Source organism: Spermophilus citellus (genome assembly GCF_964194105.1).
Source record: "Spermophilus citellus genome assembly, chromosome: 3".
Classification (NCBI taxonomy): domain Eukaryota; kingdom Metazoa; phylum Chordata; class Mammalia; order Rodentia; family Sciuridae; genus Spermophilus; species Spermophilus citellus.
In genome coordinates, this window is record NC_138184.1 from 18,690,717 (window position 1) to 18,707,812 (window position 17,096).

Here is a 17,096-nt window from a genome sequence, read left to right on the forward strand (position 1 = left end):
GGGGCCTGACCTTGGAAGAAGGCGCTGAATTCACAGGGCAAAGCCGCAGGAGGGAACTTGTATTTGCTCTTCTCCTTTGAGCTGATGATTTCTCTGGAAGAACAGGAGGTGAGGCCAGACGCTTGGGTCCCTTCGCCTGGCTCTCACCCCTTCTCTGTCATCCTCCACCAGCCTATGCACAGGCCCATTCCCACCTGAACACCTCTGCCATAGCCAAAAGCCCCCATCCTTTGCCCAGCCTCTCTGCATCCCCTGCCTAAGGGCTGGGTCTCACCCACTGTGCTGGCGTCGCCAGGTCTGATAGGGGTCAAAGAGACCCTCACAGAGGAGAAGGGCATGAAGGGCTACATTCTCCAGCTGGGTCCCACGGCCCTCCTGTGGTGATGGGGGTCCTTTGAGCTGTCAGTGTGGGAGAGAGAGGATAGAGGGAGGTTAACTCTGCTCTAGCCACAGCTACTGTCTATCTCCATTCCACCTCAGGGAGCCCATCTCACCTCAGCCACTAGCCCGGTCAGCAGCACCAGCACTGGGGGCCCCAGCACCTGGCCCCAGCCTGCCTCCACATTTTCCAGATTCCTGGGGTGGAAAGAATTGGAGAGGTCCACCGATGCATATGACCCCCGCTCCCTCTGGCCCACACTCCCATGCCACTGCCCACTTGGGGTGGACACCAGGGAGGGACTACCTGCAGAGAATGATGAAAAGCTTAAGCAACAGCAGGGCTTGCTCCAGGTCCCTCTGGTCCAGCTGCTCGGCCAGCACATGCAGGGCATCTAGTGGCAGTAGGGGGACCTCTGCCCCTGCTTCCTCTGGCCTATGGGTAAGGAGTGTCACTGGGGTGGCCAGACACCTCATCCTCCCTGTCCTGACCCTGTCCTCACCTTCGTGGTTCCAGGGAGGACAGTGAGATGCTCTTCTCGAAGGCTCCCACAAAGGCCTTCAGCCATTGCTGCAAGTAGCCCAGGTCCTTCTGCAGGCAGGAGTTCAGGCAGGGCATGGTGGGTGGCAAACACAAGCAGTGGACAGGGGAGGGATGAGGTCAAGGAAGTGGACATGGGGGATGTACAGGGATTACAGGCAGAGCAGTAGGGGTGGAGAAAAGGAGTGAGGTTGGGGGGAAAAGGAAGGACAAGGTCAGCATCAGAGGACTTTGGTACAATTAACCACTCTTCCAAGACCCCATTTGTGTCTCTCAGCCCTCCCTCCCAGTCTCTGCTCTACCCCTGGAAGACCCTGCCCGGCCTGACACAGGCAGGGGAGGGGCTTAAGTGGGGTGTGGCTGTGGCGGTGCTGGTGCCGAAAAAGGTCTCCCACGCATGTCTCTTACTCAGAGCCTTGGGCTGGGTCCTCTCCTGCCACCTTCTCCCAGCTCCACAGCCACCACTTCCAGGAAACCCTCCTGGACTGTGGATGCCAGGACTCAGGTGCACTGTTGAACAGGCACCTAGGCACAGGCACACCCCCACCGACAGATCAGCATCCTTGCCACAGCTCCTACCATTGCCTGGGTCCTCTATCCACCCTCTGGGTTACCTGAACCCCGGGCCCCAGAGCTTGTTCCATGAGCAAAAGGGGCAGCACTTGAGCCCAAGTCTGGGCGCCACCAGGGAAACTTTTGGTGTGAACGGGAAACGGATCCTCCCGCCCCGGCTGGGGCAGGAAGCGCAAAGTCACGGTGGGGGAAGGGGGCCGCTTCCTCCCAGCAGACCGCAGGGATGTGGGGGGGCCAGGGCACCCTAGGCCCAGCAAGAGACCTGGCAGGCGCTGGGGGTGGGACCTGAAGCACAAAGGGGCGGGGCCACCTGCCTTGGGTGGAGCTTGCAGGCCAGAGACAGTTTTGTGGGGTCTGTGAGGTGTGGCTTGGAAGAGCTCCTACCTGGAAGAGGGTTCTTCCCTGATTTTAGTGTGCCCTTCATTCAAAGCACCAACATCTCCCTGACCTGGTCCTAAGGCCCAGAGACCATATGAGGAACTCACCTGTACTTTTAACCCCTCAAATGCCCTGGCTACACCACCTGGACTCTGCAGGTTTCTCTCCTCAGGGGACAGATGAGTAAATCATAGCCTAGCCCTAATCTAAATCCACACCCAGAAATGCTCAGGGATGGATATGGGTGGGCACCTTACCTGAGCCCCTCCTTCCCCACTGCTGGCCCCAGTTGAGCCCCCAAAGCAACCTCCTTTCCTAGAGTCAGAAAGGCACGACAAGGACTGGACTGGACAGGGAGGAAGGGGCCAGATACACATCGGCACCCAGCCAGCCTGAAACTGTTCTCAGGGGTCATGTACCTCACACTTTTGAACCTCCCAAATTACCTTTGGATGAATTGCTGGGTTTTGCTCCCTGTGGCCCCCATACCATACAGACAGGCCTGCATGACCCACAGCAGACCTGGAGCAGGCCCACAAAAAACTGAGATCAAACAGCCAGCCACTCTGCAGTTGGACACCTTCCTTGTGCACTCTTGTGCACCAATCCAAAGCCATGACAACTTAGGGAGGACCATGGCCACCAGGAGCAGACCCATACCATTATGACCTGGTCCTAAGGCCCAGGGACCATATGAGGAACTCACCCATACTTTTAACCCCTCAAATGCCTGGCTACACCACCTGGACTCTGCCCAACACTGTGACCTTTTTTTGTTGGTCAATTAATTGTTGGCCTCTCCACTCTCTGTTGCTGACAGCCTCCCTCCCCGCCAATCAGCAAGGAGACAAAATGCCCAGATCCTCAAACACCAGAGGCCAGGACTCCTGGACCATCCCTTCTGAATCCTCTCATCACAGGTAGGAAAATAGGAAGCACAGAGGAGATCCACCACCTTAGTTTCAACTACACCTCTGAAGATGCTGAAAGCTGGGCCTTGGTTCTAGACTAGGTCTACTCTTGGTGGCTAGGCAGCCTACACAAGCTGACCATATGACCCCTACCTCTGTGGCTTCCTAGACCCTCGTCTGCCTTCAAAAATGTCCCCATACTGTCATTTCTACTCCAAACCATCCCAATCAAACTAGTCATCTCTGGTCCAAAATATGGGCCTTTTGTCAGTAACAGCTGAGCTGAGCTGAGCACCTGAAAACCTAAATTCCATCCTGCACCCCACCCACAGTATAAAGGCTTTACTCTAAACCTGGCATGCCAGGGCCCTAGGGAGCCCAGGGCCTGCTTCTCCACCCTCTCTGCTGCTTCTCCTCTGTGACTTATATATCTTCCTGTCCAGGGCTTGCCCACCCCACACTCAACTGCCACTGTGACTTGGGCTTTTAGTTCCTAAGCAGAAACCACCCACCTTCCTCAGGGTCATCGCCTGGATTGGCCTTCCCAGACCTGGGTGGGTCTCTTGCACTCTGCACACTCCTGTTTTCTGTCCCTTGGAACCACACCCTCCAAGCTTGTCCAGTCCTGTAAACTTCCAGTAGGTGAGAACTGGTATGGGTTCGGAACTGGGGTGCTCAAGGCAGCCTTCATGGGCTCTGGAGGGGGCACGAGGAGGTCTCTAACATGTAGAAGAGGGAAGAAGCTGCCTAACTCACTTCTCTAGTTCTCACCTTTTCTTCCTGGGATGCCTCAGGCCAACTCTGATCTGGGCTTGAGGCTGTAATGCTTGAGGGTATGGAAATCCCTGCAGAGCCAGGACCAGAGACAGAGCAGGCCAAGGGGGCACAGCATGCTAGGAGTGCTGCAGGTGAGGGCGTCCAGAGCCTGAAAAGGGTGGCTGTGTGCTTGGGCTCTCCAGGCCTTTCTTCAATGGGTCTATGCCCCGTTGGCTCCTCCTACCCTTTCTTGCTCAGAGCATGAACAGGTATAGGGCTAGATCAGCCTCTTACCCAACAGGACTAGGCTAGGGCCTCAACCCCTGGGGGGCAGGTGAGGAACAACACCTGCTTAAGAGCACCTCAGGGCCCTTGAGCCCAGGAATTAAATGGTACCAGGGCCCTGTGGCAGGGGAGAAGGCTATAGGTATGGGAGAGGACAAGTACTAATGATCATCCCTATAAAGATCTTAATCTGCTAAGCAGTGACACATGCCCAACTAGCCCTGAGCACATGCAAAGAGTTCTGGGAGTGAGGGGCTCTTGAGAGCTTGGGAGGCCTGAGGGCAGGCTGCTGTGGCATGGAGGCGTGGGTGGGGCTACTAGAGGCCCAGCATGCAGAGGGCCTCTAGTAGACATCAGTCACCCTGCCCAATCAGCCAGTCACCACCCTGGCTCCAGCTCCATATTTAGAGCAAGTCCCCAGCCTCTCCAGCCTTGGCACCCCAGACCTGCTGCATGTTCCAGCCCAAGGGCATTACTGGCTCTTCCCACCCTTACAGTACTATATGTGCTTTGCTTCAGAGGTTGGGGTTACCAACAGAATTGTGGTTAGCAGCTTGTTAATGTCAACCTCTGAGCCTCCACTGCCTGTTTATTTAACTATTTTTACAGTCCTGGGGATTGAATCCAGGGTGCTCTACCACTGAGCTACATCCCCTGCCCTTTTTATTTATTTATCTACTTTGAGATAAGGTGTCACTCAGGTGTCCAGACTGGCCTCGAACTTGGTATCCTTCTGTTTCAGCCTCCCAAGGAGCTGGGATTACAGAAGTGCACCATCATGTCTGGCCCTTTAGTACTTTTTAAAAATGATCCCTTTGCTCAGTGGGTAGCCACATCCACCCAGGATCAAGGTGAGGGTGACGTGATGGGAGCTCCAATCCAAGGACTCTGGCCTGCCCAAGTTCCTGGCATTCCAAAGCAACCCTGCCCACCTCCCTCTGAGAGTGCAATCAAGAGGCAGACCTTGGCTCATTGACAGAGTTGAGGACTTCTGGGCTGCTCTCCAATTTGCTGCCCTACGCAGGTGAGGCAGAGTATGCTGATGGACCTCAGGGAAGAGCTCAGAATAGGTAGGGTAAATTATAGTTCAATGATGGGTAGTTCCTCCCACTCAGAGCTGCCTGAGTGATAGTACCCTATCTCCAGGGACAGAAGAGCAGAAATGAGGCAGGTGTGGTGGGTTCTGTTCAGGATGGCGTCTTAAGGTAGGGAATCCCCCATGTAGCATCAAGAGAAGGAGGCCAATGTCAAGCCAAAGGTGGCTTCTGGGAGTCAGACCTGGAGGACCTCAGACCATGAGCTGAAACAGGAAGATGGACCTTTTGACAGGGACAGAGACAACTGGGAATGGTTCCAGTGTCTGGGTAGTGAGTCAGTCTCTAGCCCTTACCTGGAAAAAGGATACTAAACAGAGGGGAAGGGTGGGCCTTCTGGTCTCCATAACACCCTTCAAGGTTTAACCATCCCCTTGTCTCATCACTATGGAAACTGGGAACTTCCTTCCAGGGTCCCCATAGTAACTGACCCTGTTTCCATGGGGACCCCACACTCTCCCATCAGCTCCCCAGTTGTCATAACAACACCAGGGATTACCAGCCCCTCCCCCAACCCTGGGCTCCATCCCTCTCCCTTCAGTTGCCTTGGAAATAGAGGCTGGAAGGAAGAAACTCATTTCCCCTCCGAGGTGTAAAGGAACCAAGCACCTCGGAGACTTTCATGACACCCCTTTGCCTATTTCAAGAAGGTAAACTGAGGCATGGGAAGAAATAGGAACCAGTTAAGGACCTAGAGGGAGCAGAGGCCCTGGTTAGATTTCCATGAGGCAGTAGAGTTCACGGGCCAGGGATAAGGGACTCAGGGGAGGGTGGGCAGGGCAAGGTCACCTCCAGCTCTGGTCTGACCTCCTCCAACCCTTTGAGTCCTCAATGGTGTAACTGGAAAATTTAGCCTGGGCTCCCCACCTGTAACCTGAGTGTTTGTCCCATCCTGATCTTTGTGATCCTGAGTGTCCCTAAACCCTTTCACTAGGGGTTGGGGGCTGTTGAACAACACTCATTACTGTTCGGCCTTAAAAGGGACTGCTTATTTGCATTCTATTCTGCATTAACTTTTACATGCTGCCCAACTGCCAGCCTGTCAGGTGCTGTCCCAGTCCCCTAGCCTCTCACACTCTTCAAGCTGTGCCCTCCCTGGGGAATCCCTGGATATGCTCCCACCTATCCACCAGGCCTCCTGGGTCACCTCTGCCATGACCCCATTCCCGACAACTTGCTGCTTGCATTTTCATTGCCATGTGCTTGTTCCTGCTATTCCTGTCCCTTCCATCCCAAAAGCCCCCGAAGAAAGCCTTCTCTAGGATGACTTCCTTGATTGATCACTACCATGGGGCCTACCCCTTCATCTGGTCATTCAGCTAACAGCCAGAAGCACCTACCACATACAGGAGCTGGAAAGCAGTGGAGTACCAGGCATAATGAGAGTTAAAAAAGACCCCAATGTGGAAACGGCCTATGGTGTCCCAGGTGAAGACCCACCTGGGGTTTCCTACCCACAGACTAAACCTCTTCAGGAACTTTTCTGATGACCTTGGATTCCCCACCAGGGCCTTGAGGAGCTCCAACTGTATGAGGTCTAGGGTCACTTTGGTCCTCCCCCCTCTCTCCTTCAGTCTCAGAAGAGCAGGGCCCACAGAAGTGAGGGGAGGCGGGTCTAAACTTGGGGTCCTTAAGAGAAGAGGAAGGGCAGGAAGAGGGGCACTCCCCGCTCTGTCCTCACCCAGATCCACAACTGGGGAAACAGGTTTGCCAGCTGGTGTCAGCTCTCACTGCTGAAGGGAGAGGGCACAGGTGTTGCTGGCTGGGTGGTGGCTGACTGATAGAGGGTCTCTTAACACCCTCCATCAGATCCACACCTTACCTTACACTCCCCCTTCCCCAAGCACACACACAATAGGTTCCCTAGCAGGGTTCAAAGTTGCAGGGCAGTGCTATCCCTTCCTGGGAGCCCAGCACAGAGGGGTGGAACCCTGTTCCTGAAGCAGGAGCAGTCAGGCAGGAAGGCATTGGGGGAGCCCCGCCAGGCTTCCTCTCTCCAGGCTGCCTGGCCCCACCCAGCTCCCGAGTAAGCTCGCACATCCTGGATTTGTTTGCCTGGCCCCAAGCTGCCCCCTGCCTGCCCAGGCTTCCTAGACTACCACCAGGCAGCCTGGGCCTGTAAGGTGAGGAGCTGGGGGAGATGGGAGATCCAGCACAGACATGAGGGCTAAGCACCTCCTGAGGGGATAGGGGGTGACCATATGCATTACTCAGATAGAAGGGGCATCTGGAGGCAACCATGCAGGATGGAGGTACAGTCCTGGAAGCTTTACCAAGACACCCCAGCAGCCAGCCACCCAGCTGGAAGACCCATCCATCATTAACATCTCTCAGACTCATCGCTGGTTTAAGCCTCCTTCATTTGAGGACCCCAAACCAGCCCAAGGCCATAGGACAATTGGAGAAAGAAAGGCTATGGGCAGGTTTCCCTCAGGCTAGAGCAAGGGGACCCCTTGGAGCCAGGAAAGTAGAAGCCTACTCTGGCCTGAACCAGTCTGAGGGGCTATCCCTCTACAAAGTCCAGGCAGCTCCTGAGGTCAGGGCTCTGTCAATTCTACAAACAGGGAAGTAGAGGCTTAGAATTGCAAAGAACTTGGCGTGGGTCACACCAAGAGAGACTCTATTCCATGCACTGCCTCCTGCCAGGGGCTTGGACCTTTCACAACCTGAGTGAACCAAAAAGGCTGTGGTCCTTATGGCTTGTACTCTAGGTCCCTGGGAGACCACTGGCTAGCCTTTTCACAGAGGGCTAGGTGATTTGAGCAAGAACTTCCCCCCAGTGAGAAGCTGCTCATGGGCATACAATGGTCCATTGTGCCCAGGGCACACCTGAGCCAGAAGCACATGCCTGGCAGGTGCAGGGAGGCAGCACCCTGGCATCTCTCCCTGCTGTAAATGCAAAAGAAAAGTGGGTGATTATGTGTGCGACCGAGTTTGGGGGACAACAGGTCAGAGTCATTCTGATCACATTCTGAGGCCACCTTAGGTAGTTCCTGAAACCAGTGAGGAAGGTCAGAGGGAAAGAGCTTCTCTCTATTCCTTGTAAACATCCTCTCTGGCCTCAACCTCTCCACCAGCCTCCCACCCCAGAATGGAAGTGGGGTGGGGCTACCTCAAGGCCTGGGAAGCTCACCACTGCCACTTCTCTAGGGGAGTCTGAGGTGACTCAAGTCAGACCTGTAGTAGGAGCACATCTTCCCCCACTGCACCTGCCAAGATCCCCCCAGCCCACTCAGACTCGTTGTTGGGCACGACCAACCCACCCGGCTTCACTTGCAGGCGAGGCAGTCCACATGCAAACTGAGTTCCCCTCCCTCTTTCGGTCTGGCCAGTCTCTTGTTCTTTCCCGGCCTCAATTTCCCCACCTATAAAAGGGGGATGTGTCCGGACACTAGAGGCGGCCGCTAGCGCTGTCCCTCGATATAAGTGCCTGAGGCCTGGCACACACGTGTGCTGGGCTGGAGCACACCCGGCGCGCGTGCCTGTTCGTGGCCCAGGCAGAGCCGGGCGCAGGTGCAGCAGGCACCGGGTGCGCGGAGCTGGGGGCACAGCGGGCGCGGGGCGGGCTCACCTGCGCGTAGTAGAGCAGCCACAACTCGTAGAGCCGCTCCGAGGCGGCCATGGCCTGACCCGGCTCTGCCCCTGCAGCGCGCCACCTGTCGCCTCCTCCTCCGCGCCGCCCGCCGGTTGCCTCCGGCCAGGCCCATGGGCGGAGGGCGTCACTCCTGGGCGGAGCGGCGCGGGACTGCTGGGGGAAGTCCGCGGCTCCGGCCCTCGCCGCTTTCAGCCTCTAAGTCTACAGCTCCTCCTCCATCTCATCCCGGACGGCCGCCACCCGGCTTCCTGCACTTTGCTGCCGCCAGCGCCGCCGCCTCCGCGGACACCGCCACCCCGCCTCTCCCGGGACCGTGCAAAGGGCGGGGAGCCCGGCGAGAGGAGGAGCCTGAGGTCAGGGCGGCCCAGGAGTCGCCCCGCTGCCCCGCCCTCGCAGGCCGCGCCCCACCGGCGCTACTGGAAGGGTCGTTCTGAACCTTCCGGATCAGGGCAGGCAGCGGGGCTACCAGGCTTACTTTGGGTCTGAGTTCGCCCGCTAAGCATCCCGCCTAGTTTGGAATTACCGCCATTCAAGGAAGGGGCTATGGGCAGCGAGGGAACTGCCAGGGTCATTCAACAAATAACAATAACCACCTCCTTGATGACCACTTGTAGTGACCACGTGCCAGATGCTGTTATAAGCTCTTTATGGGAAGATCTAAATACAACTTTTGAGCTCCGGCTGTGTGTGGAGCGGGAGGATCCGGGAGCAAACAGCAGGAGGAGCCTGAAATACCCCCAGGAGAGTGGTGCCCTTCCGTTGGGCTGATCCCAGAGTGGTTTTAATGATCCCCATGAGTTCCCTCCCTCCTCTAGGAAGCCTTCCCAGATGCTCCCAGTGGAGGCACTCCCCAAACCAGAGCCCAGCACTTCCTTTACATCCTTTGCACTTTGGGGGTAGGGGGAAGATACTGGGGATTGAATCCAGGAATGCTCTATCACTGAGCTACATCCCCAGCCTTATTTATTTAATTTGTTTGTTTGTTTGTTCATTTGTTTATATTTTGAGACAGTGGGTCTCTAAATTGCTAAGGCTGGCCTCATCCTCTTGTCTCAGTCTCCTGAGTCGCTGGGATTACAGGGATTATTCTGCAATCAATCATCTTTTTCACCTTTAACCTCATGAGGTGGGTGACTCATGACTGGTTTACAAGTGGAGAAACTAAGGCCAAATGAGGATCACAGGGATAGGGACCTAGGACCTAAGCCTAATTGATTGCCATCATCACTCCTGTGTCCCTTTCCCTGTCCCTAGCCTGCCTGTGAACTGAGGGGGACCCTGATGTTGGGCAAGGGTCAGGCCGCTTGTTGGAACTGGGAGGAAATTTGCCAGCCCCAGAGAGGTGCCATGGTTCCTAGGATTGACTGATCTTGAGTTCCCTAGACCTTGGGTGTCCAAGAGAAGACAAACCTTTTCCCCATCCCTGTACTGTTTTGTCTTCCTTGGCTTCTTGTTTGGCCCCTTCAGTCTGTCCTTTTCTCCTGCCCCATCCATCCTGCTTCTGAGTTGACATTTCCTGAGCACCTACAACCCATGAGCTGGTTTCTGGCGGGACATGTCACCTGCAGTGGGGGAGAAGGCCTAGAGAGAACCAGGTTAGTGAGGTCAAGAGGGCAACTGAGCTGGATCGGAGGTCTGTGGCAGTTGGGCCTCTGAAGTGGGTTGGAAGGGGAGGAGTGAGTGTCCATTTGTGGATAGCCTAGGAGGTCCCAGGCAGGGAACAGCCTTAAAGGCTAGTTGTTCTCTGGGAAGGGGTGTGGGTGTGACTTTGGAGACTCCACATAGACAGAAGAACTCGACTTCAGCCCAGGTGTTCTGTTATTAACGTGCTCTGATTGATGCAGAAAAGATCCTGGCAGCTAGGGTGCCATGCATCTTGTGACCACCTGTTGCACTCAAGGCCAAAGCAATTCTTCCTAACTGGAGTTGGGAAACTGTTCCTTTGGGCTCATTTGGCCCAGGTTGGCGTTTGCTTTTCTTCAGAGACGGTAGCCGATCCTGAGTACTTTGCCGCTCTAGAAGAAATGGGGATGAGAGGAAATCACCTGTGAGTTCAGAAGGGGAAAAAAAACACATAGTCAGGTTCAGCACTGTGCCAGTTTCGAACTGAGAACAGACAGAAGAGCTTAAACGCACTTGATCCGGGCGAGCCATAGACAGCTCTAGAGGAGGGATAGGAAGACTACTGTTAGAGAGGGATGGGGTAGAAGGATAAGGAAGCTTTCTTGAAAGGATGGCTGGGTATTACAAGAGGCCCGCAGGGAGTGAATAAGGTGTGTTTAGTGCTTAGGTGAGACCAGAGCGATCGATGCGATCTATTCTCTCAGGTCTGACTCGATGCTTTCTCACTGTGTAGCGGTAGACAAATCGAGCCTTAACACCCCAGGACCTTTTTTTTTTTTTTTGCCTGCTCCTCACTGGCGCGGCGAGGTTAGAGGGCGGGCCCTCCTGCAACAAGTCAACACTGATTGGTTCTTGGGGTTTCCTGTCTCCCATTCTCGTTCTCGGTTTGGCCGTGAGACTTTTATCCACTGCCCGACCTGCGTGACGTAGGGAGAAAGGAGGGGTCGAAGGCAGGATGGCGGCTGCTGCGGCCGGTGTGGGCCGCCTAGAGGAAGAGGCGCTGAAGAGGAAGGAACGGCTCAAGGCCCTACGGGAGAAAACAGGACGCAAGGTGAGGGACGTGGAATGAGGCTGTAGTCGAGGCAGCCCGAGTCCGGGGTCCACACGGAAGAGCTGGGGACTAGGGGACGGCAGCTGGGAGGCGCGCCTGCGCGGATACTGGCGCATGCGTGGGGAGACTGTACCGCCCCGGTGCTGGGCAGTTCCGGGGCGGGTGTGGAGGCAGCTGGGCTGTGTGTAGCTGTAGCTGCTACCTGCCGGTCGGTGGTTGTTCGGTCGCTGCTGGTTTCAGTCGGTTGTTGGGTTAGGCATGATTTTTCCCTGGCCGGGCCTACTTTTCACTCGCACGCGGGAGTTCTTGCATTAGGTAGACACTTCTGCGCACCTTGAACAGGGCCGCAGGAGACGTTGAGTGCAAAAATCCCGAGGAAAAGATATCAGGAGCCGGGCGCCGTATCGCACGCCCGTAATCCCAGCAGCTTGGGAGGCTGAGGCAGGAGGATCGCGAGTTCAAAGTCAGTCTCAGCAATGGCGAGTTGCTAAGCAACTCAGTGAGACCTTGTCTCTAAATAAAATACAAAATAGGTCTGGGAGCTGTGGCTCAGTGGTTGGGTGCTCCTGAGTTCAATCGCTGGTACCAAAAAAAAAAAAAAAAAAAAAAAGGGTGGACTGCAGGGAAAGAGCCAGATTCAGAAGCATTTCCCGTGTTTTCCTTTGCCACCAAAATGGTCTGAATTTATTTTTACTTCTTTCCAAAGTAGTGGAGAGGTAGGAGAACTCTGAAATTCACTGCTTGTGTGCAGGCGTGGGCCCTGTCACTTGAGGCTGTGGGGCTTGGAACAGATTGCTTCAGATTCGAGGCCAGGCTTTTTTCATGTCTGCAGTGGGGGAAAACATCCTCTTTTCATTCTCATTGGGTTGTTTTGCGATCTAATGGGATAATTTGTATGAAAGGGCTCGAGAGATTATAGAGTGTAAGGTTGATGGTTCACTTGTTGTATGGGCAAAAAACTTTGTCTTTTACTGTAAGTACAAAGAATTTTAAATATCGAAATCTGCCTGGGGGAAAACAAGGACCAAGCTGGCCGCCAGTGGGGCCTCTTTTTTCTTTCTGTATAGCTGTCTGTGTCCTGTGGGAAAGCGAAAGAGGAAGTAATAGAGAGTGAAAGCTAGCCAGATTGGCTTCTGCTTTTGTTGGCAGTCCATGGAACCCATCAGACAGTTGTCCCCTAAACAGACTGGCCCAAGAAGCTCAAGACACAGCCTTTCAAACAGTTGCATAGTCTACAGGGGCTGTTTGTTTGGTTTAGGGCTCAGGTTATTGGGACCTGGTTTGAGGTCTGAATACAAGGGGCACGATGCCATTCTCAGAGCACATTGCCATGGAAAAGGTGTACCAGGCCCTCAGAACTGGCCTTTAAGGAGGAATTCTCAATGGGCTGGAAAAAGGCTTGTTAATTTTTTCCCTGCATTTAAAGACTACACGAGGGCTAGGGTTGTAGCTCAGTGGAAGAGGGCTGGTCTGGAACGTGTGAGGCACTGGGTTTGATCCTCAGCACTGAAAAAAAAAAGAAGTTTATAATTTGGGTTATTCTAAGTGTACCATTCAGTGGCATTAATGTAACCATACTTCAATCTATTTGCATAACTTTTTCATCATTCCAATAGAAACTCCACATGTTAAACAGTAACTCATCATCCCTCCTTCCTTTCAACCTCTAGCAATCACCATTGTCTTTATGATTTTGATTACTCTTATGTATCCCATAGGTTGAATCAAACAGTATTTTTTCACTTAGCATAAGTGTCTTCAAGGTTTATCCATGTTGTTATGTGTGTTAATTAAAATAATCTAATTCCTTTTGTGCATGAGTGTGGGGGCGGTGGGGGAGGTTCTGGGGATTGAACCCTGGGCCTCATTCATGCTAGGCAAGCACTATATCACTGGGCTACATCCCTTGCCCTGGACCATGTTTTTAATTGAGTTGTCTTTTTGTTGCTTAGTTGTAGTTGAGATGTTTATGTGTTTGATATGTTAAACTTTTAATAATTACATAGAGAATTTGCTAATATATTTTCCCATTCTTTGGGTTGTCTTTTTATTCTCATGGTAATGTCCTTTGGTACGCAAAAGTTTTTTTTTTTTTTTTTTTTCTTGATGGAGTCCAGTTTGTTACGATTTTGTTGTCTGTGCTTTCTGTGCTTTTGCTGTCATATTTAATCTCCTCAGTTCTTGGGTGACTTTTTTTTTTTTTTTTGGTCGTTGCTGGGGATTGAACCCAGGGTCTTTCATATACCAGGCAAATGTTCTTCCACTGAAATATATCCCCAGCCTTGAATGGCTTTTTATTAGGGTAAATGTGTGGGGGAAAAGATAGGCAAGCATCTATATTACTTTGAGTTAGTTTTCCATCCCATAGTGTCTTCTTGCAGAACACGTAAGTGAGGAGACTGAAAAGGAAGTATGAACTGTCTGCTGCCAGCAGATAAGCTCCCAGGAGTCTTCTCCTTTAGAAAGGAAGTGCTCTACGATTTTAGTTAAGTCCTTTGATATGACAAAAGACTCCAGGGTTAAACTCTTTCTTGGTCTGTATCTATTTGTCCTATGGGGATTACTTCTTGCTGGTCCCCTAGCACCCAGTGGCAAGCTCCTCATTGAGTTCTGCACGCCTGATTTTGCTGGAGGCCTCAGGATTTCAGCATGGGGTTGGTTTCTCACAGTTTTATCTTCTCACCCCACACCAGACTGTAAAATCCTAATTAGTGGTATTATGGATGAATCAGAGTCCTGAGATGGGGGCAGGTGAAGAGAGAAAAGATTAGGGGTTGCACTGTTTCCATATATTATTCAGCATAAAGCTCTATAGTAATAGGTCACGGCTCTGTATTTTGCAAAGCACTTCCTTGTCAGCTCACTCAACAGGACTGGTTTTTGAGGGGGTAAGGCAAGAGGCTCAGAGGTGCTGGGATGCCAAGATCTTGGATGGGAAATGGGGTCTCTGGGTTCCAGCCTATATAGGTCCCCCTGAGGGAAGGGTTCCGTACAGGACACAACACTGCTTGAGAAAGTGTCCTGTGATCAGCTAGCCCTGCTGGACAGGTGGAAAGATGGCATACAGTGTTAGACTGTACAGCTGGGACTCATTGCCTAGGAAAGCCAGGTGGAGTCAGGAAAATTTCATGGAAAGGCAGCTTGGAACTTGAACTGAGCCCAAGAGTGGGCAGGAGGGAGAGTATGTTGAAGGAGCTGGAAAATGAGAGTGTTCCAGGAGAGCTTTCATAGGTGGGAACATTCAGGGGTACAGGGGTGACAATGGAGCTGCTCCATAGGGTTTGACAACAAGCGCTGGGGAGTAATTAGGGCAGAGTCTGAAAGCACTGGTCTGGGTGCTTTGGTGTCCAAGTTCTACAAGAGTCAGGGTTTCCAGCTAGGAGGATATCCAGCCTGGGCATACTTTGCTGTATTGTATTTGAACCTCTTCTCTTGACATTCTTCCAGAAATTCCAAGCTGAGGAGCAGGTGAGCAGTTCAAGGCTGTGTGAATGGTGCTCTGTGGTATCTCTATGCTCTCAGCAGGGTAGTGTATGGCTACTTTGTCCTCCTTTGACTTCTTTCTTCTTCAACAGTCAAATGGAGGCTCTCATAGGTGATTAACTTGACACAAATACTTGCCCTTGGCTGTTAGCTTTCCAGAACAGTTGGCTTGAATTGGCTTTCTCTTGCTGCCCTGAGATGGAGAGACAGACTGGCTGACTGACCAGCACCTTAAGAGTTGGGTGTGATCTTGGACTGAGCTATGGTTGTTAGCAGCAATTACTGTTTTTTTTTTTTTTTTTAACCAGGAAGTGAATAGAACAGGACTATGCAATAGAATTTTGTGCAGTGATGGTTTTCTGTAATCTATACTGTCCTGTTCTGTCGCCTCAAGCCACTTGTGACTTTTGAGCCCTTGAAATGTGGCTGATGTGATATTTTATTTAATTTACGCTTAAACGGCCACATGTAACTTGTGGCTACCTTATTGGGCAGTACACCTCTGAGGACCTGCTCCTCCTAGCCCAACTCCTTTTTTTTTTTTTTTTTTTTTTGGTATCAAGGATAACTTAGGGGCACTTAACTACTGAGCCACATCCCCAGCCCTTTTTTGTATTTTATTTAGAGACTCGCTGAGTTGCCTAGGGCCTTGCTAAATTGCTGAGGCTGGTTTTAAACTCGGGATCCTCCTGTATTAGCCTCCCTAGTGTCTGGGATTACTAGCCTAACTCTTAAGAAACTGTGTCTTAGGGCTGGGGTTGTGGCTCAGTGGTAGAGCACTTGCTTCGCATGTGTGGGGCACTTGGTACTTGGTTTGATACTCAGCACCACATAAAAGTAAATAAATAAATAAAGATATTGTGTCCATCTACAACTAAAATTAAAAAATCTTTAAAAAAACAAAAACAAAAACCTGTCTTTCTACCTTCATCCCATTATTCAGAGTTAAGAGGGAGAGGGTGGATATAGAAACCCATAAGGGCTGGGGATGTGGCTCAAGCGGTAGCGCGCCCGCCTGGCATGCGTGCGGCCCGGGTTCGATCCTCAGCACCACATACCAACAAAGATGTTGTGTCCGCCGAGAAGTAAAAAAATAAAAATATTAAAAATTCTCTCTCTCTCTCTCTCTCTCTCTCTCTCTCTCTCTCCTCTCTCACTCTCAAAAAAAAAAAAGAAAAAGAAAAAAAAGAAACCCATAAGGCCATTCAGACCAGCCTTGGGAGCTTGGTTTGGGCAGAGGACTTAGAAGTTCTGTCTTCATGGTAGGTACCTCTGGGAAATGCTGGTTCCAGGACTTCTGTGCATGTGTATCTGTGGAGTGAAGAGTGCTGTAGATGTAATTTGCACATTCAGGAGTTGGAGAATGGGAACAATGCCAAAGTAGGGGGTATACTACTGACTTGGAGGTACCAGAGAGGGTCACTGGCCAGTGTAGGGGGTGGGGCAAAAGAAGGAGCCAGTGGGTGGAGTCAGTAAGTGTTGAAGAAGGTATGGAGGGAAGCAGTGAGAGGGAAGGAGATAGTGGAGAAGAGCCTATGCTGGATGAGGAGTCAGGCTTGTCCTGCCCATCCCTCAGGAAGTTGCTTCTGGCCAGACTTGGTGGCACATGCTTGTAACCCCAGAACTTGTCAGGAGGCTGAGGCAGGAGGATCACAAGTTCTAGGCAAGTCTGGCCAACTTAGTGAGACCCTGTCTCAAAAAAATAAAAAGGGCTAGGAATTTAGTTCAGTGATAGAGCACCCCTGGGTTCAATCCTCAGTAAAACAAAAAAAGCGGAAATTGCCTCTGCCTCCACCCTCCATGGCCACATCCCACACCTAACTGCCCTGTCACAAAGTTAGCTAAGGAGGTCACTGCACCCTGCATTGACAGCCTTTTACAGGTTAGCAGTCATATTTGCATGGCAGTTTGTGGCAAAATCTCCCTAGTTGTTGAATCCCGGAAGCAGCCCTTTGAGGTAGTTATTGATTCATCCCTGTTTAACAGATTAGGAAACCTGGGTCTGAAGGACCCTCCTGCAGTGATACTTTCGGTTGTTGTTAACTCTAGAGTGTATCTTAGGGTCTGGCCTTGTGTCCCTCTCCACCCTTCACCTCCAGATGCTTGGGAATAAGCAGCCCCAGGAAGGGGCCTCTTTGCCATCAGGCTGCTGGTGGAAGGGTAGGCCTGGTGCTACAGTGGAAATAGTGTAGCTTTTGTAATCAACAAATCTGGTGTAAATCTTAGCTTTATTCATATCTGTGGGACCTGGAGCAAGTCTTTAAAGCTCTGAGTCTCCTCTCATTGTCTATAGAATCAAGATAACAGCTTCTGACCTCATCAGTAGCTGAGAAATAATGATGCTGTGACAAGGCTGGAACAAGGGCTTTTGCACAGGCCTCTTGTAAACATGGATGTCTGTCTTCTCTTTCTCATCCTCTCAAAAGTG

At 52.1% G+C, this 17,096-nt stretch overlaps 2 protein-coding genes across 4 annotated transcripts in view; one reads left to right on the forward strand and one right to left on the reverse strand.

The window, feature by feature from the left end:
- The window catches only part of NBEAL2 (neurobeachin like 2), a 32,331-nt gene extending 21,623 nt beyond the window's left edge, over positions 1-10,708 (reverse strand). Inside the window, exons 1-6 of one of the 3 annotated variants that reach the window (XR_014020941.1) lie at positions 8,488-10,708; positions 882-970; positions 686-814; positions 495-576; positions 275-399; positions 11-93 (exon numbers count right to left, since the gene is read on the reverse strand). Coding sequence is in view for 2 of the 3 variants with exons in the window: in XM_081285236.1 (XP_081141362.1) it covers positions 11-93; positions 275-399; positions 495-576; positions 686-814; positions 882-970; positions 8,488-8,538 (559 nt within the window). In the remaining variant the exon portion in view is untranslated. The remainder of the gene's footprint in view (positions 1-10; positions 94-274; positions 400-494; positions 577-685; positions 815-881; positions 971-8,487) is intronic. The other 2 variants (XM_081285236.1, XM_081285237.1) reach the window with 2 other exon arrangements.
- Positions 10,709-11,028: 320 nt separating this feature from the next.
- Positions 11,029-17,096, forward strand: part of CCDC12 (coiled-coil domain containing 12) — a 51,926-nt gene continuing 45,858 nt past the window's right edge. Inside the window, exon 1 of the mRNA XM_081285248.1 lies at positions 11,029-11,185. Coding sequence (XP_081141374.1) covers positions 11,090-11,185 — 96 coding nt within the window. The 5' untranslated portion in view covers positions 11,029-11,089. The remainder of the gene's footprint in view (positions 11,186-17,096) is intronic.